At 34.9% G+C, this 23,968-nt stretch overlaps 1 protein-coding gene across 1 annotated transcript; it reads left to right on the top strand.

The window, feature by feature from the left end:
* Positions 1–948: 948 nt before the first annotated feature.
* On the top strand, positions 949–20,188 carry LOC125836290 (alpha,alpha-trehalose-phosphate synthase [UDP-forming] 1-like). The gene is made up of 20 exons (XM_049515464.1): positions 949–975; positions 1,190–1,231; positions 2,139–2,526; positions 2,715–2,812; positions 3,021–3,409; positions 4,146–4,260; positions 4,392–4,493; positions 5,012–5,162; positions 6,593–6,681; positions 11,440–11,488; positions 11,982–12,082; positions 13,705–13,892; positions 14,395–14,512; positions 15,823–15,999; positions 16,068–16,190; positions 16,274–16,361; positions 16,440–16,570; positions 16,652–16,750; positions 18,538–18,958; positions 19,923–20,188. Exons 2-19 carry the CDS (start codon positions 1,190–1,192, stop codon positions 18,919–18,921), a joined length of 2,832 nt encoding a protein of 943 aa, XP_049371421.1. The 5' UTR covers positions 949–975; the 3' UTR covers positions 18,922–18,958; positions 19,923–20,188.
* The last annotated feature ends 3,780 nt before the right edge of the window (positions 20,189–23,968 follow it).

Here is a 23,968-nt window from a genome sequence, read left to right on the forward strand (position 1 = left end):
ATTGTGCATTTTTTGCCCAAATTGGACAATATCATACATTATTAAGAATAAAAAAATGCAATTACTAATATTAAAGTCTAGGTTCAACAAGATGAATGTGACGAAGACAAATGATGACGTGAGACTTGATTTACTTTCCTTCCGAGCTTAGAGACGCACCCATACAAATAAAAACTAGTTACGAATATTTTTTGCCAAAAGTATACAGGCGATGTGGGTATCACATAGTGAATTTTGAAAATTGACTCGTGGATCATGATGATGGGCCACGTGAAACTTAGTTCAAAGTAGAGATTATTGTGTATACGAACAAAACCTCACATTGAGTTAGAAGGGTGGGAAACTACTCTGAGATATATGATTTCTCAATAATGTGAATTTTTTTTGTTTGAGAAAAATAACATATAGCCTTTGTCCAAAATGAACAATATAACACCTTACTAAGCATATCTATAGACTAAAATAAAATAACCTAACAATATTAATTAGCTTGTAACTTGATAAAAATAATACTCCACTAGTTACCATCAAATAGAGTGAAAGAGGTTTACATTACCATTTAACAATCTCACAATCACAATTTATATGATATTCTTTTCTTTTTAGCCGGTATAAGAAAATATCATTTTTCTATATCTTGTAACATTTTAACTTTAAACCAATCACAAAATTTATTTTATTTTTAAAAATTATGTATTTAATCAAACACTTTAACATAAATTGAGACGGAGGATTTTTGGTAAAGGTGTAGATTGTGATTAATGATAAGTTTGGGGGGGTTAGTTGAGAGTTGGAGAGATATATTTTATTTAGTGATTAAAAAAGAATAGTTTGAAAAACGGAACTTGTGTAGTAGCGTTGGTGCCAACGGAGAAAAGCTTTGAACAGGTGCGCATCTTGCATGGCGAAGAAACCCGTGCTCCTCACAAACGCTTTCTTCTATCTTTCACTCTCTTCAAAGGGTTTGGATTTTCTGTAATTTGACGAAACCCCCTTTGTTCCTTTCCTCCATTTTCTTTTCTGTATTTTCACATTTTTCCTCCCTCCCTACATACGTACAAATTGTTGACAACTTGCTTCTCCTGTCTCTATATGGACTGCCTGCTTTCCACTTCTAAATCCCAATTTCTCATTTGGGTCTTTATTATTCTTCTTCTTGTTCTTGTTATTGGGATTGACGCTGCTGAAGATGGAGTCGATTGAAGATACCCACAATTCTCAGAACAATTTGGTACTCTAAATGTTGAATTTTTTTCCGGTTTGAAATCAAAACCCCCCTTTTATTTTGATTGCCGATTCTTGTGGTTGTGCATTGAGTATTTATGGGGTGTTCTTGATTTCTTTAGAGTTTATGAGTTTTTTATTTTTTCAAGAACTGTATAATGTTTTTCTTGGTCTAATATGGATATTGATTTTTTTTTTTTCAAGAACTTCACTTTTAAGAAGAATTGAGATAGATATGTTGTTGTGCATTACCTAAGAAGATAATGTTATGAGTGAGTAATATTGTGGGAACATGTATGACTTACTATTTCATTACTAAAGGAAACAAATTATTGTAAAGATTAGTACTATTTTTTTTCTTTTCTTGGAAAGCTATTCCAGGCAATAAACTTGCTCTCATGAAATGTAGTCAAAAGTTTCTGCTTTATATACTGAATCTCTGTCTTTCTGGTTGATTGGTTTGTATATATATATAAAAGTTGTTTTTCTTTATTTTTTAACTTCAACTCTTTGTGAACAATCGGTTCTTGTGTGAAGGGTTCTTTCCCTTTTTTGGATGATAATTTCGGTGCTTAGTTTACCTTGTGCATTTGTCTGATTGGTCATTAGCCAGTTCAGCCTTATTTTGCTATCAAAGCAATGGTAAATTCATTGAAGCTCACAACTTTAAGTTAGTTTCCTTATACTTGAATGAGTTTCATACTGTCACTGTCAACTCGAGAAATGTAATATGCTATAACTTGTCACATTGTCCTGTTTGGTGAATATGGAATTTGTTCATTCTTTTAAGTGACAGAAAAAAGTTGTTTTTTCATAAGTGCATCATTTGACAGAGGTGTTGTGATTTTTAATTTTTGTGAATAAATAAATGCATCATATGATTCATGATTTATACTAATTCAATTCATATACAGATCCTACAAACATCTGGAATCAAGAATAGTTATGATTCTACTGTTCCATCTAGATTGGAAAGGCTCTTAAGAGAAAGGGAACTAAGAAAGTCAAGCAAGTCTCAAAATGCAAATGAAGGCATAAGAGATGGCAACAAAGACTCAAATGTTTTTGGAAATGGAAATGAACTGTGTCTATCAGATGGAGATAGAAGGGCCCGAGAGGGAGAGCTTATCGAAGGACTTGCAGTATCATCCCTTACTAATGGCTTTGAGAGGCAAGATGGGCGGTTACAAAGACAAAGATTATTGGTTGTGGCAAACCGGTTGCCTGTTTCAGCTGTTAGGAAAGGCGAGGATTCATGGAATCTAGAAGTTAGTGTAGGAGGTCTAGTTAGTGCTCTGTTGGGTAAGCCAAAAAACATAATGCTTTATATTAAAAAAAATGACTAGCGAATTTTGCTGTTGAAACTTTCTTTTTCTCTGTTAGCATTGTTCATTTCCTTATTTTCTTAACCTATATACTACATTTGAGCTTCAGTGGGGTTCTTATCATCTGGTATGTGTGCTAATTGATGACTTCTTATTTTGTTAAAGGTGTCAATGAGTTTGAAGCAAATTGGATCGGGTGGGCTGGGGTGAATGTAACTGATGAAATTGGTCAGAGATCACTTACTGAAGCTCTGGCTGAAAAGGTTTGTAAAATAGTCCCCATTTTAAATTCTTGATGTAGCACTTGTCAACAAAGTGATATGTCTAGAGCCTCTACTTCCGTATACCACCTATCACAACAACATTAATAAAACACTTAACTTCATCTAAAAGATCTTACCTAGATGCACTATCTAACTTATGATCATTATAACGACTATGATAAAAGGTTGATCTTTGATGTGGTTGCAGAGGTGCATTCCAGTTTTTCTTGATCAAGAACTTGTTCACCAATATTACAATGGTTATTGTAATAACATTCTGTGGCCTCTTTTCCATTATCTCCCACTTCCGCAAGAAGACCGTCTTGCAACGACCCGCAGCTTCCAGTCTCAGTTTGCTGCATACAAGGAGGCAAACCAGATGTTTGCTGATGTCGTCAATGAGCATTATCAAGAGGGTGATGTCGTTTGGTGCCATGATTACCACCTGATGTTTCTACCGAAATGCCTCAAAGAGTATAATAGTGAAATGAAAGTTGGTTGGTTTCTTCACACACCTTTTCCTTCATCCGAAATTCACAGGACACTGCCATCTCGATCGGAGCTGCTAAGAGCTGTACTTGCTGCTGATTTAGTTGGGTCAGTCCACTTATCTCAATTCATAATACTGCTAACATGTCATAAATTTCTGAGATATTGCAAACTATTTTAACTTTGAAATTATGGTAAGGAAGACGATGGGTGTAATGAAGTGGACAAGCCAACCTAGACAAAGCACACGAGATACTTACCTTTTGTACCAAGGAATGTTCTTGGTGCTGTTGTACCAAGAGATGTTAGACCTTAAATGAGTCTCCAGGAAAAGATTATGAGCAGTCTCAAGGATCCAGAGCATAACAAGATTGTCAGTGAACAGTCTAGATTAGTGTAAGCAGCCATTTTAGTCAATGCCTATTATCGGGGGGAGTGTTCAGCATATAGTGAGCAAATACTGGTAAAATAAACAAGTGACAAAGTAATGAGTTGAGAATGAAAGACATTTTTAAAGAAAAGCAAACTGTCCATGTTTTTTTGCCTCGAGAAGTTTAGGATGGAAAATTCTTATCGTTGTGATCTAGATGCATAAATGAGGGTCTGAGAAGCATTCCACAAGGAAACAAAGGGCTTGTGTTTTTCAAATACCACCAGTAAATTTAGAAGGCGGATAAGTGCCTCATTAAAAGCACGAAATTCAGCTTATTTAGAATCCATGACTAATTTGTCAACTATGATGATTTCTGTACTTCATAATCTTGCTTTAAGAGGATTTGGAGTGTTCTTCCTTATGTTAATAGTTTAGCTGACTCAGGTTTTGTATTTTTAATCTTGTCTCCAGCTTCCACACTTACGATTATGCAAGACATTTTGTTAGTGCTTGCACTCGCATTCTTGGGCTTGAGGGCACACCTGAAGGAGTGGAGGACCAAGGACAGCTAACACGTGTAGCTGCGGTATATGAATCATTTATTAATAGCCTAAAATCTTTTATATTTTTCTTTTTTCATCACTTGCACTTGAGTCAAGTTCCCTTTTTTGCAAAAGGTTATGGTTGACACATTGACTGGATCCTTTGGATGAACAGTTTCCTATTGGGATAGATTCTGATCGGTTCATTAGAGCTCTTGAGCTTCCTGCAGTCAAGTACCATATCAAAGAACTGCAAGAAAGATTTGCTGGAAGAAAGGTTTGTTCCAACATAAATTCCTTTAGATAAGCATGATACAGAATGATCTACAACATTCAATCAGTATAGCTCGAAATGTGGGATGCCTTAATTATTTCACCCCTGAAATTTTCTGTCACCCTCAGTGCAGCACTTTTAATGTATGCTTCCTTGTGAAAACTCCAAAAAAATATGAAAAGGAAATATAGAAAAAAGGTCAAAACAAATATTTTATCCCCATTGTGTCTTAGTTTGGTTATTATCACAAACAGAGCTGCCTTACACCTTGATTGTGCAGATGAAGGTTGTCTTTAATTTTACTTAAAGTGATCTTTGTGCAACTAATATTGTAATTTTTTTCTAATTTCTTGGTTTAATGATGTGTCCTAGTATAAACTAAAAAACACAGAAGTTAGATGAACATCTATAAAATAGATGGGAAGACAGAATAAAGGAAGAAAATTGAAGAGAAGCAAAAATGGCAACCTAAATTAACTGTCTTTACTGATTTTTGATTAAATATTCATTAATTGTGACAGGTCATGCTGGGCGTAGACCGGTTGGATATGATAAAGGGAATTCCCCAAAAAATATTGGCATTTGAGAAGTTCCTTGAAGAGAACCCAGACTGGCGTGACAAGGTAGTTTTGCTACAAATTGCAGTACCAACCAGGACAGATGTTCCCGAGTGTATGTTCCTTGTCATCATACTTATCTCTGTTGTTTAATTACAGCACATAATTTATGTCTACTATTTGATCATGCATCCCTAACCAGGACAAGAAACATATGGATTTTACAGATCAATTTGAGCTCTTGGTTTAAGTTCCTGATTTTAGTGACTTGTAGATTTTGTGAAGGAAAATACTGCTAGTTGTCAAGAACATCTGGAAAGAGAAAGAAAGGAAAAATGTTGATGTTTTTGGATTGTGATATGTGAGCACGTAATCCTGAGATTGAGACCGGTTTAGTGCATTTGAACTTTACCAACTGCAACAAATGATCCTTAAAAACTTCTAAATGCAAAAGCTCCTCCTCTCTAGAATCCTGATGGTCCTATTAGAAGCACTGTATCTTTCTAATCTTCTCTAAGATTATGCCCCCTTAATCTCTCTCTTATTCTCTCCACTCTCCCATTTCTCCTCGATCCAGATTGCAACCTTCTGCCGCTTCTAACAACATCTTCTTAGCCTTTTCACCTTCTGTTTTCATTTCATGCAAAGAGATCTTCTGATCTGACATATTTTGTCTAGTGCAAAAAGATACCGGTTATAGTAAATTAGCCCTAGTTTAACAGTGATGAAGTACAGAATCTGATGTTTCACGTCTTTGAGATATCTTTTGGATATTTGAAGACTCTCATGATAGATCTGAGTTGACTGAATGAAGGAGAGGATCTGTTTTTACAGGAGTAATGTTGATGGCAAGATACATCATGAGTTTGAATCGTGGTGGTAAGCCAAGTATAGTACTTAAGAGGAGAAGGATAGGTGTTAACCTATTATTTGCTGAGGTTTCGAAGTTGGAAATAGTGGATTTCTACAACAACTACTATGTCTCAGTCACAAACAAGTTGGGATCCTCTATAGGAATCCTCAGCGATCATGTTACCCCATTTAAACTCATCTCAATCTGAGTATGTCCTAATGCTGTCTGTATTGCGAGGATTCATCATGAAGCTGGCTTGTTTTATGCTTGCTAGCCTACCCCAATCCTCCTCTTTTATCTGGGATTAGGACCGGCACTGTGAGTAAGTACTCACACAGACGGAGTAAAATAGTGAACTTCTGATTATTTAAAAAATATTCTAAGTAGAAATATTAACATCTCTTAGCACAATTGTTAGTAAATTTTTCAAGATTTTTGTTGTATTGAATCATTTATTGTTAGTGAGAGTTTCTAAAGTTATATTTGAAGTATCGTCAATTATCATTGAAAAAGATTATTCCAAACTTCTGATAATCAAACTTAACTTTGTAAAGCTACACATAAAACCAGTGTATCGGTATTAAGAGATATTATTTGCCCTTGAAGCTTTGTCATTGGTTAAATTTTTGACATCCATGATGTGATTACTCTCTCTGATTGTTAGTGGTTTCCTCTTTTAACTTGTTGGGCAGATCAAAAGCTGACGTGTCAAGTACATGAAATTGTGGGACGCATCAATGGAAGATTCGGAACTCTAACAGCTGTCCCAATCCATCATTTGGTCTGTCTCTTGTTACTTAATAATATGAATAAATTGTTGATATTAATGGATATATGTATAAGTTGGTGCAGCTTGTTTTAGTTTGTTAATTTCATATGACTCTTCTGCATTTGAGAATTACTCTTTTTTAGCTGTAAAGGTTGGCTAAGACCCCTACCTTGTAAATTAATATCCAAAAAGTGAATACATTCAGGAGGGGGACATAAAACCTAACCTCCTCAAAAAACTTGGTTGATATGGACATGCCCATATTTTTACTCCTCGGGAAATTCATAATATGTTTGAGAGGATTCCTCTCCATGTAACTTGATAATAAAGCACACTGAAAGTAACAAATAAAAATAATAGTGCTATCCATTGTCCTCATACATGGAATTGTTTTTGATTTGCCTTATCCTGAAGTTCACAAATTGGTTTTTTAACCATAAGGCTCAACCCTATGGCTTGCTTGGGCAAGTCATGTAAATTCTGATACCATTTGACCTTGTCTCTGCTAGAGCCAATATTAGCGAGGGTATCTACTTCCCTGTTTATTATTTTATATTTACAAGAAATGGTTTAGTCTCTCGTTCCCATTTTAACACTAAATCATAATGATCAAATGGTAAAGGCTCAAAGAAAAAAATAATCGAAAAAAATAAATAAAAGATCTAATAATAAAGGTCTTGGAGAAACTATTTTGAATCCTCTGATGCAAATGCAATGTCTTTCAAGGAGCATCATAGAGTTAGAAGAATTTTATCAGGTGCAATATTCAACGTTGAGTACTTTCCAGGAATTTTAATAATTTTACAATGTGATCCTGAAACAATACAATTGAGAAACTAATCACTTGCCAAAAACATCAAGTATTTACTTAATAAGGTTAAAGTGGGTGATTGATTTCCTTGAAGAAAATCTCTTTCCTTTCATCCCTTGCCACTTACTCTCAGCACCAGGTTACTCACAGTGAATTTGGACTGCCATACCTTACGATTCCAGAAACTTGTAAGAATTTTCCGGATGTTATTTGCATCAATACTCACCTAATTAGCATGAATATTTACGTCTGTCTAGGGTAAAATGTACAATCGTGCAGCACCTATGGGTGCTAATGAAGTGGGTGGAAATCATGGGAGACTAGACAAAAGACGCTAGGTGATTTCTTCACATTTATTTAAGCCTCAATGATTAGAGTTAACAAGTGCTTGTGTTAGTGGAAGTAGCTGATAGCCAGTGGTATAGTCGAGGTGTGCACAAGCTGACATGGATGCCACTGTTATAAAAATGTAGAGTTGGACATGAGAGATGGGAATTTCGAATGTTAAGGCGGGAGACGCCATGGCAATTTTACTTATGTGGAAACTATAATAACCGAAATATAGCTACACATAATGAAGATCTTCATCATTTATAACTCAATAAACCGTATAATTTAGAAGAAACGACCTACATGATATGTTGAGTTGGTTTGTGTAAAGATATGACACATGGGCCTAGCTCAATCAAAAGTTTGCCCAAGTTTGTGTAAAGATTTCCCAAGTCCATATAAGTGAAGCAGATCACTGGTCCTTCTCAACCAATGTGGGACTCTGACACCCCTTTCTCGAGCGTGAACTGGGAGCCCAAACAGTGATGGACCTGACTCTAATACCATGTAAAGATATGGAACTTGAGTCTAACTCAACCCCAAAAGCTAGCTCATGAGGAGAGGATTGTCTAAGTCCATATAAGTAGACCATTCGTCCATTCTCCAACCAATGTGGGACTCTCTAACCCACTCTAACAGTTAGAAGGACCCTACTCTTTACCAAAGGTAATACTCTTTTATGTTTAATCAGAGGTTTCGGGTTCGAGTAATGAGAATAGAGTGCTTTACTTAACCCACTGGTACGAAATCCTGATTTGTTGGATCCTAAACAGGTACCTGACATTCTGGTGGAAAAACAAAACAAACATTCTTGCAATCATTACCTCAATATAGAAACTCAATTGAACCTTGAGCATGAGGACTGATGGACATTCACGGGAAATTTAGAAATTATTATACTAAAGATGAACTAAATATTGCAGCAGATGCAAAAGGATACGGTTTAACTCGTGATAAGTCATTCAAGTAGTTTAGGATAAATAATTAGAAAGATTTATTGGCATATAGGAGTAGCTACGAGTACACTCATTTGTCTTCTTCTAAATTATAGTTAATGTGCATATTTAAAGTAAAGGACAAAACTAAGAATTTGCTTACCTTCAAGACTTAACTCTTGGTGAATTTTTCTGCGTGCAATCTTTATTGGACTAAACTAAATTATTGCACACAATGTTTGGTATGTTAAAGGTTAAGAAGCTTGTATCGCAAAGCTTGTAATGCTACAGCTTTCTGCTTGATAAATACACTCACAAGCTCTATCCAATAATGCTACATTTTTCAAATCCTCGAAGTATAGTTTCCGTGCTTCAAATGCTAGCTACATTGAGGCAGTGAATAAGATTTTTATCATGGGGGTTCAAAACATAAAGCAAATACAAAAAAGATTGCAGGATGATAAATGGGGCGGGGCGGCGAATGACAAGACTAACCTTAACCCGCCCAATTTTAATTTGCCTTGTCATGTCCCTTTTAACACTTCTTCCTACTTATGTCCTGCTCCATCGACCCTTTTTAAAATTTCTTGTGTTTTTTAAACAAGGGTACTTTTGGGAATAAAATGAATACCTTGATTTCTTAAAGATTACTTATTTTGAAACACATTTAAAATGCTAGAAAATCACTTAAAAGGAAAGGAGGGAGTAAAGATTGCATCTTCAGAAAATGGAAGTTTCATATCATAGGCATGAAAGCACAAAATTTTCATTAGAAATCTTAGATCTTTCCATAAATATCTATAGCAATATCTGTTTCCTTCACCTAAAGTTCGTTAAATTTGTGGGGAACGCCCAAAATAAGGAAGAAAAAGTTCACCATTTTGTCCTCTCTTTCGAAACCGAGTCTAAAGCTAACTGCAGGATATAAAGTGATATATTTGAAATTCATATCTACGTTTGGGATGTCCAAAGTATTTTGCTGAATCGAAAGGTGATGTCTATTTAAAGTTGGTTGGTTAAGTAAGTAAGAAGCTATGAAAAGACACCTTATGGTTTTAGGATAATATGAGTTGTCTATATAATAACAACAAATTAGAACTCATAGATAATTTTTTTGAATTACATGTTCCTTGTCAAAAGTTAAATGTGAGTGAGAGGTTCTTTCTAAGATAATTTCCCTTTTGTGACAAATGTCATCTAACTTGTGTAACATATTGACATTGTTGAGAATGTCTGATTGATAAAGGAATTAAGGTCAGGATAGGCAGGAAATATTAAGATTTTGAGTTGAATTATAATTTACAGAGTATATAAAAAGAAAAAGTAAATAATTGGTGGGCAATCATTATATACTACGGTGACCAAGAAGATGGAAATATAGTGCAGATCGAGAATTGATCCTGCGACCTTGGGGGGATTTTGAACTCCCTTGACCACTGAGCCAAGCATTTGAGTTGTGTCAAGAGGGTTCATTCTGGTATATATACTCAAAAAAATCAAATTTGACACTGTATACTGGGTAATATTCCGGCGAAGGGGGTTCAGATGAACCTCCTTCTTGCAACCCTAGATCTGCCGCTGCATTGAGGCATTCGTTACTGCCTACTAGATTTTTGAAATGGATGCAACAAAGAAGAAAATATTACTCCTAATTTTTACTACTGCATGTCAAAGGAAAGCCCCACATTTTGACATTACTTTACTTATCAAAAAGATTAAAGTAGGCTGAATTATTTTGCTGATGCAGCATTCTGCCTGAAGGGTTCCATCAATCATATCTTCTTTGAATGGCATTCTCATTTGCTTTCTTTCAATACTTGTTACATCTTAATCAAAATGATTGCCCATTATACTGAAGGTTTGGTTCTTCTGTGTTTTCTTTGGTTTCAATAGTACTATAATTAGAAAATATATTGCTCTTGAACCGGGAAAATCTTTGTCGTTCTTAATCTATTCTGCTAGAAGTAGAAATCCTCTGAATAGATTTTCAGTGTGTCATTTTCCTAAGAAAGCTTTTTTTGTATTGACGGAGTCTGTCAATTGCTTTTCTCCAAGTGTATAAATCTTTAATTAATAGCCCAGTGCCTGAGATTGGTGGTCAGGGAATTGGGTCAATTGACAATATCAACATTAAGTTTTTAATTTCACTGTTGTTGCTTGAATACTTTGAGAGATGGATCTTGGACCTTACTCTACTCCAAATGCTAGCTCATGAGGTGTTTAGATGAAGTGGTGGATAACAAGAGAAAACGGTTTTGAAAATGAAAGGGTAATGGTTGATTTCTATGAGAAATTTTTGTTTTTTCTAGAGGATATTTTATTTATTTTTTAAATATTTTTTGGGGTCAAGTAAACTGAAGTTTATTGATGTACACCAAGATGGTGTTAGGCTACGGAAGCATTGACTACATGTGATGCTATGGCCTCAAAAATCAAGCCAACTATCTATGAAAAAAGGATCTTCCTCTTTACACTAAAATAAACTGAAGGGTGAATTTTTGAGTTTAAGAACCAGTTCGTGAATCCGTCAAAAGTTCTCCTATCCCTTTATCTACATCCCAGCTAGTGGTGTTTGATGTTTCTTATTCTAATTTCTGCCTATTTCGCTACTCATTCTCATCATTCCCGTTGTGCTTTACAAGTGATTGCTGTAACCTTGTGAAGATTCTAATCCTTTCAACTCTATACTGACAGGATCGTTCTCTTGATTTTCCTGCACTATGCGCACTTTATGCTGTCACTGGTACTTATTCTTGTTCCTTTACAAGCATATTGTCTCTTATCTCCCTATACATTATACTGGAAATAAGTTTAATATGGTAAGAAGGTGAAAAACATAGTTGAGTTCTTCTGATAGTGATGGAGTAAGGGCAGACATACAGAAGGGAAAAAAAGGAAAACATCAATACATCCTGAGGGATTTGCCTGCTCAACATTTGAACAAACTATGTCCATGTATGATACTACTTGCACTAACACATATGTAGAGGACAAAAGAGAAACTAGATGGCTCACCAAGAAAAATTATCTTTATAAACTAGAAAGGACAAGTTGGTATATCTTTTGCTTGTGGCACATAATGATTGCTTTTTTGTAACATTTTAATTCTATTTTAATTAATACTACCAATTTTATGATGTTTTTTTATATAGTATTTGTAAGTTTTAAATGCTAATTGTTCCTCAATTTACTTCTCAGTCCTTTTCTCACTTCTTCTTTGTTTTGGAAATTTTTAGATGTTGCTCTAGTTACATCCTTGAGAGATGGGATGAATCTTGTCAGTTACGAATTTGTGGCCTGCCAAGCATCCAAGAAAGGAGTCCTAATTCTAAGTGAGGTACACAATTCTCTCTTCTTCTTTGCAATATGATTTCACTAGTAACATTTTCAGAATCCTACAACGGTTAAGCATGTGACCTAATTATACCACTTGAGCTAGCTTTTCGAATTTAGGTCTTAGGTTTATTTTTTCAATTCACAAATCTAAGCAAAACCCATCCTTGATCTTGGGTTACCTAATGTTCGGTCAGACATGTTGATACGCCCAAATTACACCAACTGAAATAGCATAGGTGGTCATCGTCAAATATAAAACCCAACGGGGTTGAGTATCGAATCCCACAGGGAATATGATGAGAAATCAAATGCTATTTTCGTGCCTACTTGTGCACACCCAAAGTTGGAGGGCAAAAATGTGAAATGAGGCCAAGTTAAAGGGCATATTTATGTCCAGCTTTGAGCGTGCAGGGAAGGTACAGGGGTTGGTAAAATCCCACTTTGGTGAAGTGCATGATGGTGTAGTCTCTTTATTTGATTTTGCTTGTTTTGGGATTAAGTTGGTCACTATGCCCATCTTTCCAACAATGATCTTAGGAGAAAGTAGCTCCAATGGAAATCTTAATGTTATTGTTAAATTAGGTCTTGGGCCTAACTCACACCCCTAAAGCTAGCTCAAAGGGAGGAGGATTGCCCAAGCCTTATAAGGAGTCCACCCATCTCATTAACCACCAATGTGGGACTTTTGTCATTCTTTAACACCCCACCTCACGCCCAGTGCTTAGCATCTGGTGCGTGGACAATTTTGATTTTAGGGGTCCCAACATCGGGTGAGACGGGCCCTGCTCTGATACCATGTTAAATTAGGTCTTAGGCCTAACTCACACCTCAAAAGCTAGCTCAAAGGGAGGAGGATTGCCCAAGCCTTATAAGGAGTCCACCCATCTCATTAACCACCGATGTGGGACTTTTGTCATTCTTTAACACCCCACCTCACGCCTAGTGCTTAGCATCTGGTGCGTGGGCAATTTTGATTTTGGGGCCCCCAACATCGGGTGAGACGGGCCCTGCTCTGATACCATGTTAAATTAGGTCTTAGGCCTAACTCACATCCCAAAAGCTAGCTCAAAGGGAGGAGGATTGCCCAAGCCTTATAAGGAGTCCACCCATCTCATTAACCACCGATGTGGGACTTTTGTCATTCTTTAACAGTTCTGCCTAAGAAGATGCCTAAGAAGATACAGAGATAGTACTGCAAAATGTTTTTGTCTCATGTTGGATTAAGTTGGTCACTATGTCCATCTTCCCAACAATGGTCTTAATAGCAAAGTAGCTCCAATGGAAATCTTAATGTTATGCCTAAGAAGATGCAGAGATAGTACTGCAAAAGGCCCGTCTAGTGTTGATAATAAGTATACCTCAACTTGCTAAAAGGGAAATATGATGGTCTATTTATTGCTTTTATATCTACTTCAACTTATTTATGCAAGTTTATTTTAAATGCTAGAATTCAGAAGTCCGTTGGAATTTGATTCAGGAAGGGAACTTGCATCATATTCCTTAAATAAACTGTTTCTCCTTCTAAGTATTGTTTTCTAATTATCAGATTGTTACTGGACCAGTAAACGTGCTATGCAAATGATTTGAGCGGCACATTCTTCCATAATATTTTCTTAATTACAGTTTGCAGGTGCAGCACAGTCTCTTGGTGCTGGGGCTATTTTGGTGAACCCATGGAACATTACTGAACTTGCGTCTTCAATTGGTTATGCTCTAACAATGTCTGCAAATGAAAGAGAAAAACGACATCAGCATAACTTCTTGCATGTCACCACTCACACATCCCAGGAATGGGCTGAAACTTTTGTAAGGTATGTCCTTAATGAATCGAAGTAGCTCTTTTTATGATTTAGACTCCTTACCTTTATATTCTTGATAACAAGGGATCCCTGTTTAGTTTCCATATTATGTACTTATCACGGTGTTGAAGTGTGTGACCATCTCATCTAAAAGCTTAAGTTGGAGCACACTTTTGTTTACTAAACCAACACGGCCTCCTAATGTGTGGGCTTGATTTTTTGTTATGAGCCAAGCACATGATTTTTTTTAATAATAGATGGTGCTCAAACTTAGGATATTTGCCTCTGATACCATGTTGAAGTGTGTGACCATCTCATCTAAAAGCTTAAGCTATTAGAGAGAGCTCACTTTTATTTACTAAATTATGTTTTCAACACACTTTTTTTGAAGTCTAATCAATAAGAATATCAAGAAGCGATCAGAAGACAATAGTTTGCTCATATGTTCTTTTAACTACTTTTACCCAACTTTCAGTTTTAGTGCAATCTAATGCTATTATTTTTTTCTATGTAGCGAACTCAATGATACAGTTGTTGAAGCTCAACTGAGGACTAGACATATTCCACCTCAACTTCCCTCCGAAGTGGCTATTGAGCGCTACTTGCAATCAAATAATCGATTGCTTATATTGGTATTCTTTTTCCCTTCACTAAAATTTAAAAAAATGTATATTTGCACTTTACTACTGTAAAATCGTAATTTCAACCAGTGATTAAAGTATCTTAATTTCTTTTATTTATGGTCTTAGTATTTGGTGTCAACCCAAAAGGATCAACAGCCAGGAAATTTGTGCAGTATGACACTGCTGCTAAATTCTACATTCTATTGAAAGAAAATTCATAAAGTTAGAAAATGGTTGAAAACGATGCATTTTGCCATTAAATACTTCCATATACGGGCAGCAGCTCATGCTGAAGCTATTGTAGCTGCTCCTCTGCCAATTTCTAGGGCTCGCTTTTCTTGGATGTTATTTCGATTGCATTTTTACACCATTTGTTTGGCTTTCAGTTCATAAATTTCAAAGGAGTAAATGGAACGATTAAACAGATAGATATTTTAACTAGAAACTGATGTCTCTGTATCCTGTCATTTATTCATTACTGTTGCACACATTCATCTTATATCTTTTTACTACTATGGGCATCCCAACCAAGCGGGAATGGAGTCTGTTGTTACTTGTTATTGCCTGAGACATATTTTAACATAAGGTGCTGAGCTGGCTTTTGTCAAAATATGTCTCTTGATAAAATTATACTGTTATTACGTCCATCAAATGTTTGTTATGCTGTTATATATCCATCAAATGTTTGTAATATCAAAAGGATTATGTGGTCTGTGGAAACTATTACTGTAAGGGTACACAAGATGCTGCTCCATAAAATTATGAATTTGAAGAGTTTTTGCAGTAGGATGTTATATTTTCTTTCTCTGTTACCATATCTCACCTACCTATGCAATTAACTGAGTACAAGGTAGTTCTGATGCTTCTGTTTTCTGAAAGTCGCTCTTTTGCTTTCAAAAATAGATTCTGGCCTTCGTCACACACGAAAAGTGAAATCAGCTTTTGTCATGAAATTTGTTAGTAAAAAAGTTATTTTTCCTTCAGTGCATCCACTTAATCTCTACTATTCCTTTGATTTAAAAGTGGAATAAATGCACTACTTTAGCGTGATGTGTAATATCCCTTATTAATTCATAGATAGTCTATTTGAGCCTGTTGAAAGAGGAGGACTGTATCAGAGAGCAGTAATCAAGCTAAATGTCCAACTTACTGTATTTTATTTGCTCTAAGCTATCTATCTCATTTACTGTGTGCTTTGGTTATCCTTGTTATAGTTCCAAAAACATTGAATATCTATATGATGCAGACAGGTGATAAGCTACTTTGCAGTTTCCCTAATAGGAAAAACTTAGTTTTGACAGTTATTTTCTGTAATTTAGGGTTTCAATGCCACATTAACAGAGCCAGTGGATGCCCAGGGAAGAAGGATTGATCAACTAAAAGAAATGGAGCTTAAGTTGCATCCAGATTTAAAAGAACCTCTAAGAACGCTTTGTAATGACCCAAAGACGACAATAGTTGTCCTCAGTGGAAGTGACCGAAACGTTCTTGATGAGGTGTCCTACTTTCACAAGTTACTGTCTTTCTATCAGCATTTTTGTTTGTTTACTGACTTCTTCTGCAGAATTTTGGAGAATATAGGATGTGGTTGGCTGCTGAACATGGAATGTTTTTGCGACAAACAGGGGGGAATTGGATGACTACGATGCCTGAAAATCTAAGTATGGATTGGGTTGACAGTGTAAAGGTGAAGCACTGTATTTTTAAACTTGAAAAATTGTCTCAAGTTTGTGAAGTTTTTGAAATCAAAGTCTATCTTCTTTGTTTCAGCATGTATTTGAGTATTTCACTGAGAGGACCCCCCGTTCTCATTTTGAGCTTCGTGAGACCTCACTTGTTTGGAACTATAAATATACAGGTCATTAATTACATATCCAATTTATGTTTATCTGTGGTTTCAGTCTCCTAATTCTGTTAGTGTGTTCTGATCATGCAGATATTGAGTTTGGAAAACTTCAATCGAAAGATCTCTTGCAACATCTGTGGACAGGCCCAATTTCAAATGCTTCTGTAGAGGTAGTCCAGGGTAGTCGATCTGTTGAGGTTCGAGCAGTTGGTGTTACTAAGGTCTGTTCTGGTGTTCCTAGAAATTAGAATGTCATTTTGCGGTATGTTGATTATTTTCTTAAGCAGGTTGTTTTTGTACAGGGGGCAGCAATTGATCGTATTTTGGGAGAAATAGTGCACAACAATGACGTGAAGACACCAATTGATTATGTTTTATGCATAGGGCACTTTCTGGCAAAGGTGTGTTTTTCATTTCATCTTGGACTAATCCTGAATTTACGGTTAGATGATCTATGTGGATGAAATTTTTGTCCAACTGCATATGCTTTAGCGCCCTGAATACTTGAGATGTTAAATTGCAATATAGGAAGTCCACTTTGACCTAAAAACTTTGTGCATCATATAATTTGGCATGGTTTATATGGTTGGATTATGTGCCAGATTCCATCTCAAGAAGATGTTCTTACATAAATATGCTTGCTTTTATATGGCTTGGTCAGAGCTTTGCTAATTGAGAACAAGAAAATAATATGAACATGCTTATGTGTTTTCTTCAGTTCTATACAGCTACCTGGACATTGTAGTAGTTATTCAGTTTAATTATTACTTAATCCTATTTTGTTTTACTTATGTTCTATTTTAGCTCATCCAACAAATATACAACCTCTTAAATGTTGGCTTCCACCATAGTAATACTTGAGTATTCTTTTTATAATTCTACTTCACTATTACTTTGTATTTGATGCAACATCTTGATATCTTCTCACATCTTCCAATTAGTATTTGACATATATACTGAACTCCCTTGTAGTAACTCTCATTCAAATGTTTCTCTTAAACTGCTTAAAAGTCAGGGCAGGTCTTAGAAAATGGGATGGGGAGTGCGTACTAGTTTGGTTTAAAGTTGTATGGTAGAGGAAACTCGCTCCTTCTTACCGAGGCCTGATTTTGGTCTAAAGGCTTAGTGCTTCCCAATAGTTTCATGAGGTCCTTTGCTGCATCCAAACTTGCAAGAAATTCTGAAGCTCATCTCAAATACTGCTTCAAATAACCGAGGAAATTTTTGCTTGCATATTCACATTTCAACCATCACAGTTTCCGGATGTTTGTTGAAGTCTCAGACACTATTATGAAATCAGTCTTCTCTTGAATATCTTCCTTGATGGATCTTTTGAACAATTAAGGAATATAAAAGAAGGCATACCTAAACTAAAGTTTAAAGCCGAAGTGATGCTCCAAAATGGAAATACTGTTACTGGTTGATGCAACAGAAAGATGAAGGAAGTTAAGGAAAAAGAAAAATCGTAGGGATGGGGACAATTATAGATTCTCAAATCTGAGGTTTCAAAGATGGAGATATCTACAATAAAATCAGGCAAAATGTTCTTTCCTAGCTCTGGCTTGGTACTTCCATTTGAAATAAAAAACAATTTTCTTAAGGTTAGGTGATTGGTGATACTTGGTAAAGGTCAAATCATTAGTTTGGTTCTCTATAAGGTTCCAAGCACTGTTTCATCAGTAGCCTAGTTAATACTGGATAAGTCATACCTCTATTTCAGAGGGAAAGGTGGCCACTTGCTCAAGTCTTGTTGAATTTGAGATTCAAAGAACCGAACGCTTGTTGGGATCATTTGGGAGTCATTGTTTGAGGCGCAAACTTCCATGAAGCCCATGGCTTCACCATGAAGCGATAATCCCCTGCTTTGCGTTGCCCCATCGATTTAAGTGACGGAGTGATGGTTTTTTATAACACCCGTCTTATAGTCCTGCATCTTCCTCTCCCTGGGACTCTAGGCAACTTTGCAGGTTAACTTTTATTATTTCCATCCGCTTCTCTAGAAGCTTTTTCAAGGGCCTCGCCAAAACTCACCGCTAGTAGCTTCATTTTGCTCCATCTTTGAATGTTGCTAATGAGAAAATGTTATGTATCACTCATTCATTTAGGTACACTCGTGGTTCTTGTCTTCTTTCTTATGTAGTTAATTTCTTCATGGGCACTTAGCTTGCAATAAACTGTTGTCTTTCAGGATGAAGATATTTATTCATTTTTCGACCCAGACCTTTCTCAAGTACAAGCACCAACTATGAGAACCAAGATAGCTAGTCATCTTAATAGAAGTACTTCAAATCATTCAGCTGGTAAAAGTGGGCATCGGCCAGCTAGTTGCAAAGTTGGCCAGCAGGCTTCAACCATAGACAAGAAAGCCGGCAGTAATGAAAATGCAAATTGGTGGTCCTTGTTTCGTGATAGAATGACAGTCCATGAAGGGTCATCAGTTCTTGACCTCAAGGCTGATAACTACTTCTCTTGTGCAGTTGGTAGAAACTGCTCTCTTGCCAGATACCTTCTTGGTTCATCAGCTGATGTTGTGTCTCTATTGAAAGATATGGCCTATAATTCATCTTGCTGAGCTGTTTCTTCGTACAAGTTGAAGTCTACTATTTGAGGTACATTCATACTTAACTCATTTCAGGTACTGTGTACCTCGTGACTAAATAACTTGGGCTTATTTAGTATATCATTAAAGTAGTCTATTAGGAAAAGTTGCTAAGCCTACAGCCACTACAAGCCTTACCAAGTTGAGTCTGATGGTTGGCCTTTCTCTCTTGGTTTTATACTCCAGCAACAAATCCTACCTTCTAGAATTACTTTCTAACACAACCTGTGTGTCAAGCTAGAAAGGGCAAACCATGAAATTGCTAATATGGCATTTTCTTTTTGGTAGTTTTGTTACTTCACACTATTGTAAGATTGTTGATCCCTTTATCCATATTAGTTGACCTTCTTTCTCTTTGTGTCTGTCGCAATTTAGTTGATCACTGCCCTCTAAACTGGATAACTTTTTCCATTGTGGTAATAAAGCAAAGCAATTATCTTGATGTAACATCTTTTAGTAAAAGACAATTTATTCAACATCATTATGAAATGAATCAGAATAGAGCAGGATGGATAATAGAGGATTCATATAGCTTACCCACCCACACAACTAATATGGGATTGAGGCACAGTTGATTGATTGATTCCACGTTTAGTCATTTTATATTAGTTAAAACAATATATTGATCATATTGATATATGAAAGTACATTCAAGAAACCTGCATTCTAGCTACACTAGGTTGACTAATTTGAGAATTTGTTATCTGAATAAAGAAAGATCTCCAATATGTTGTAATACGATACAGTTCAGACTTAAACTTGAGTATTTGACATAGAACAAATGTGACCACATCTGATCTGCTGATACCAACCAAATTACTACTGCGCCACAATGTTTTTTAGACCTTTCTTGCTGAGTTTTGCTTATGGTTTGTTTATATGTTAAATAAAGTATTGAAACATGGTTGGCACTATCTACAATTATGTATCTGCTCTTTTGATCTTAGCTCATTTGATATGTTAAAACTCTGTAGGCTTTCAAGCCGTGGCTAGGTTGACTGCTGATGCTGCTTCACATTTACGGGCAAACAGACACAGGGAGGGATATAGTACTAGTGCCTTCCTTTTACAACTGATGGACCATGTTTGTACTTGCAAAGAGTTAAGCATATGAATAAACCGAAATGTTCTTGTAGTAACTTTAGTAGAATAAATGTCCTAGGTTTCGTGGGATTTACTTGTAAACGCTTTCCTTTTAATAGTTTAATAAGAACCATATGCCTCACTTTTTAATTCCCTTCTGATAGTGTTTCCTTCAAGGTAATTGTTCTTTCCAGAGTTGGTTTTTGTTCACACAGTGCATCTGACTGACTTAATTTCATAGAAACAATTCCTTTGACTGAATTATAAGATGAGATCTTGTCATAAACTCTGCTTACTTAATTTCATAGAAACAATTCCTTTGACTGAATTATAAGATGAGATCTTGTCATAAACTCTGGAAGCATAAAATGCATTACTATATAAGTTGGTAAACTGATAATAGTGATGTTTGTTTACCATATAATTGACTTTTTTGAAGAATTACTGGACTAGCTAGGTTCTTGTACTTGGTTAATTACAATGTGAAGCCTTCTGTCTTGTCTTGAGATGATAAAAAGCATTGAATCCTAATTTCATGTTAGCATTCTCCTTGTTAGTCTTGGTGTATGCCCAAGAGTATGACCTAGTGGTTAATGAAGTTGGTTAATACTGCACAGGTACAAATTTCGGTGGACCTAAAAATATTAGGTGATTTCTTGATATATGTCTAAGCCTTGGTAGATAGGATTATTTGATATCTGTGTTGGTTGGAGGTGGTGGTGGGTAGGGGTACAAAACCGAACCAAACCGCAAATCGAGTCAACCCAAAAAAAAAACCTGACTAGTGGTTTGGTTTTGAAAAAAAAAAACTCGACTATATTTGGGTTGGTTTGGTTTTAACTTAAAAAAATCAACCCGAGACCAAACCAACCCGACATTTTAAAATTTTATTTTATACATAAAAAGTAAAATAAAAATATTTACTTTGATATAATTTTTAAATATTTCTTATACTTTTTCATAGTTTTTTAATATATTATTTCAAGTTTGAAACTTAGAATTATGAATGGGCCAATAAAAATTGTAGTCCACAAATGTTGGTAATTATAATAAAGCTTAAATCAAAATCAAATTAATACTAATGCAAAAAGAAAATCAATTCAACACTAAGAATGACAATAATATTGAATATTTGTTCTTTAGTTTTACATTGATTTAGACAATTAAAATACATAATCTAATTTTAATTTCCTTTAATATTTAGTCATGTAACTAATACTTATTAAACTTAATTTTAGCATGATTTAGTACTTTTAAATTATGATCATTTTCATTATGACTTGTTAATTTGCAATATTTGTTTTACGCGATTTCATTATTATTATTTTTGTTGGATATTTTAATGTCATTAATCATATCATATTGTGTTATATTTTTAAGAAACATCTTAGATAGTTGTATTTTGGTAGGACTAAAGAAATATTTGAAGTACAAGTAAATTATATGTTTGTATGAATACTTTACCAGAAAAACCCGAAAAACCCGAAAAAATCCGAAAAAACCCGAGAAAACCTGAGGTTGAAAAACCCGAGTTTTATTGGTTTGGTTTATAAATTTAAAAATCCGACACAAATGGTTTGGTTTGATATTTGAAAAACCCGAACTAACCCGGCCATGTACACCCCTAGTGATGGATATCTTATGAAATTAGTCGAGCCGTGCACAAGCTAGAGGAGGATTACATCGAACAAAATTGATCACTTGAACTCTTAACTTTTCAACTAGAACATGCTGTGTCAAATCAATTAAGATAAAAAAAGATGAAAAAAAGTTTAAGCTTTAAATTTCAAATATTATTCTTTAATGGATCTATTAATTTTGTTTAAGAGAGGCTATTATATCATCCAACTTCAAACTGATGTGATTTAGTAATTATGTCATGATCTTTTGATCATAAAAAAAAAGAGATTATTGTTTCTAAATTTGTAAAATCAAAATTCACATTATATCAAAGGTGGATGCAACACATTTGAATTCAATATTTTCAGTGCGGAGCATGAATTTATGTATAAAATCTCCTAAAATTGCAACAAATTATAGGCAACAGTAAATAATTATAACACTAAAAATTTAAATTCTGAATCCGTCTCCGCATCTCATATATACCTCTGACTTCTCTGAAATCGATATATGCATACAGACATTATATCACTTTCAAAAGTCCAACTCAAATCATTCTAGTTTTAGAGGGAAAACTTTATTCTGAAGTCAAATAGGCAAAATCTTAAAAAAGAAAAAGAAAAGGTGGACTTTCTCCTTCTTGATAAAACGCCAAACTAGTTAAGAACAAAAGTAGTGCAATTAGATGCTATAAAAATTCAAGAAACATCTTTTTCCTAGAGTTGATATCTTCACATTGAGAAAAAATATGTTGTGACATTCTTTTAGAGCGTTGAAATTGAATTGTCAAAAAGTATATTACGGCCGAGCCAGAATTTGAAACTTATGGATTCTTAATTCTAATTTTTTATAGTTATTGAGTTCTAAATCAATAATTTGTACATATTCAATGAATTTTAAAGACAGATATAAGATTTGAAACAAAGTTACTGAATTCAAACGAACTCATAGGCCACAAATATAAGATTCGAACCAAAGTTACTGAATTCAGCTGAACCCACAGGCAAGACCCTAGCTCCACCCCTGCATATATATGGGCATTATGTAGACTTATGGAATTGCAGAAGAAGACACAAAGAAGATGTGAGTTCAAAATTCAGTTGTGCACGCCTGGTCCTTTTTATAGCTACTTCCACTTTTGTAAATTACACATAAAGTGTGGGTAGTGAGCTCCATTCTAGTTTTTTCTTCATATACCACTTACCCATACCCAATTTTGTACATTTGCTTCTTTTATAGGGTGGGGAATCTACAAATAATTCCATCTTCTTTTCTTTTATAATTAAAATTCATTTCTAAATCAGCTTACGCATGCTTTGGTTACTCCTACGTAATGGATATTTGAAAATACACACAATTTAATTGGAACATTATATCATATATTCAAGTGTTCGATTGGAACAAATCATAATTCTAAATGAAATCTACTTACTAAGTTTGAGGATTTTCGACTTACTAAGCCTTATAATAAAATAAGTCACTATGACATGATGCCTGAATTCTGATGGTATATTTGCTTTAAAAAAAAATAGTACTACACTCTTAACATGTGAGGAATTTCGGTTTGAGCTTTGAACTTGTTTCTCATTTGGTGTTTGATATTTATATTAGAACGCAATTAAATTAAATTTGGGATTGCAATCCATTTTAAAAACAGTGTTACGTTCCTAATAAGATTTTCTTCATCCCTAGAATTCAAACCCGAATTTCTTGATTTAAAGTGAAGACCCCACCATCCCACCATAACATGTTGATAATCCACCCAGGCTTACTACATCAGAAGTAATACATGCAATAGTTGAAACTTACTATAGTCTCTTCTTGTAGGGTAACACATAGCCTTTTCGATGAAGTTCATGATGTTTCTCTTTCTTCTCTTCATGAGTTACCTATGAAATAAAATCTAAATGAAAAGGGTTTCTTAATTTACTTGAAATTATGTTCAAGATTATATGATGCCAGTTCTTAAGGAATCAAAAAAGTAAAAAAAAAAAAAAAAAAAACTTTCATACTCCCTAGTCCTCCCTATCAATTTTAGGTGACTTTTCGCTTTTCAAGAATTAATTTGACTAATCTTTAAAATAAAATTGGACAAAATCAACATGATATTTTAAAATTAAAATTTTACATATTCAAAAATATCATAAGTTGTAATTCTTCTCATGTCAATATGATATGGAAAAATATATTTTAATATGTCCGTCAAAGTTTTTATAATTTCAATCCCAAAAAGATTAAAATACTCCATAAATTGAGACAAAGAAAGTATATAAACTATTAGTGTTTTGTCCTCCTATAACAGATAGAGTAATAGCTA

Source organism: Solanum verrucosum, unplaced genomic scaffold (assembly GCF_900185275.1).
Source record: "Solanum verrucosum unplaced genomic scaffold, falcon-dt-bn FXZP01000278.1, whole genome shotgun sequence".
NCBI classification, from domain to species: Eukaryota; Viridiplantae; Streptophyta; class Magnoliopsida; order Solanales; family Solanaceae; genus Solanum; species Solanum verrucosum.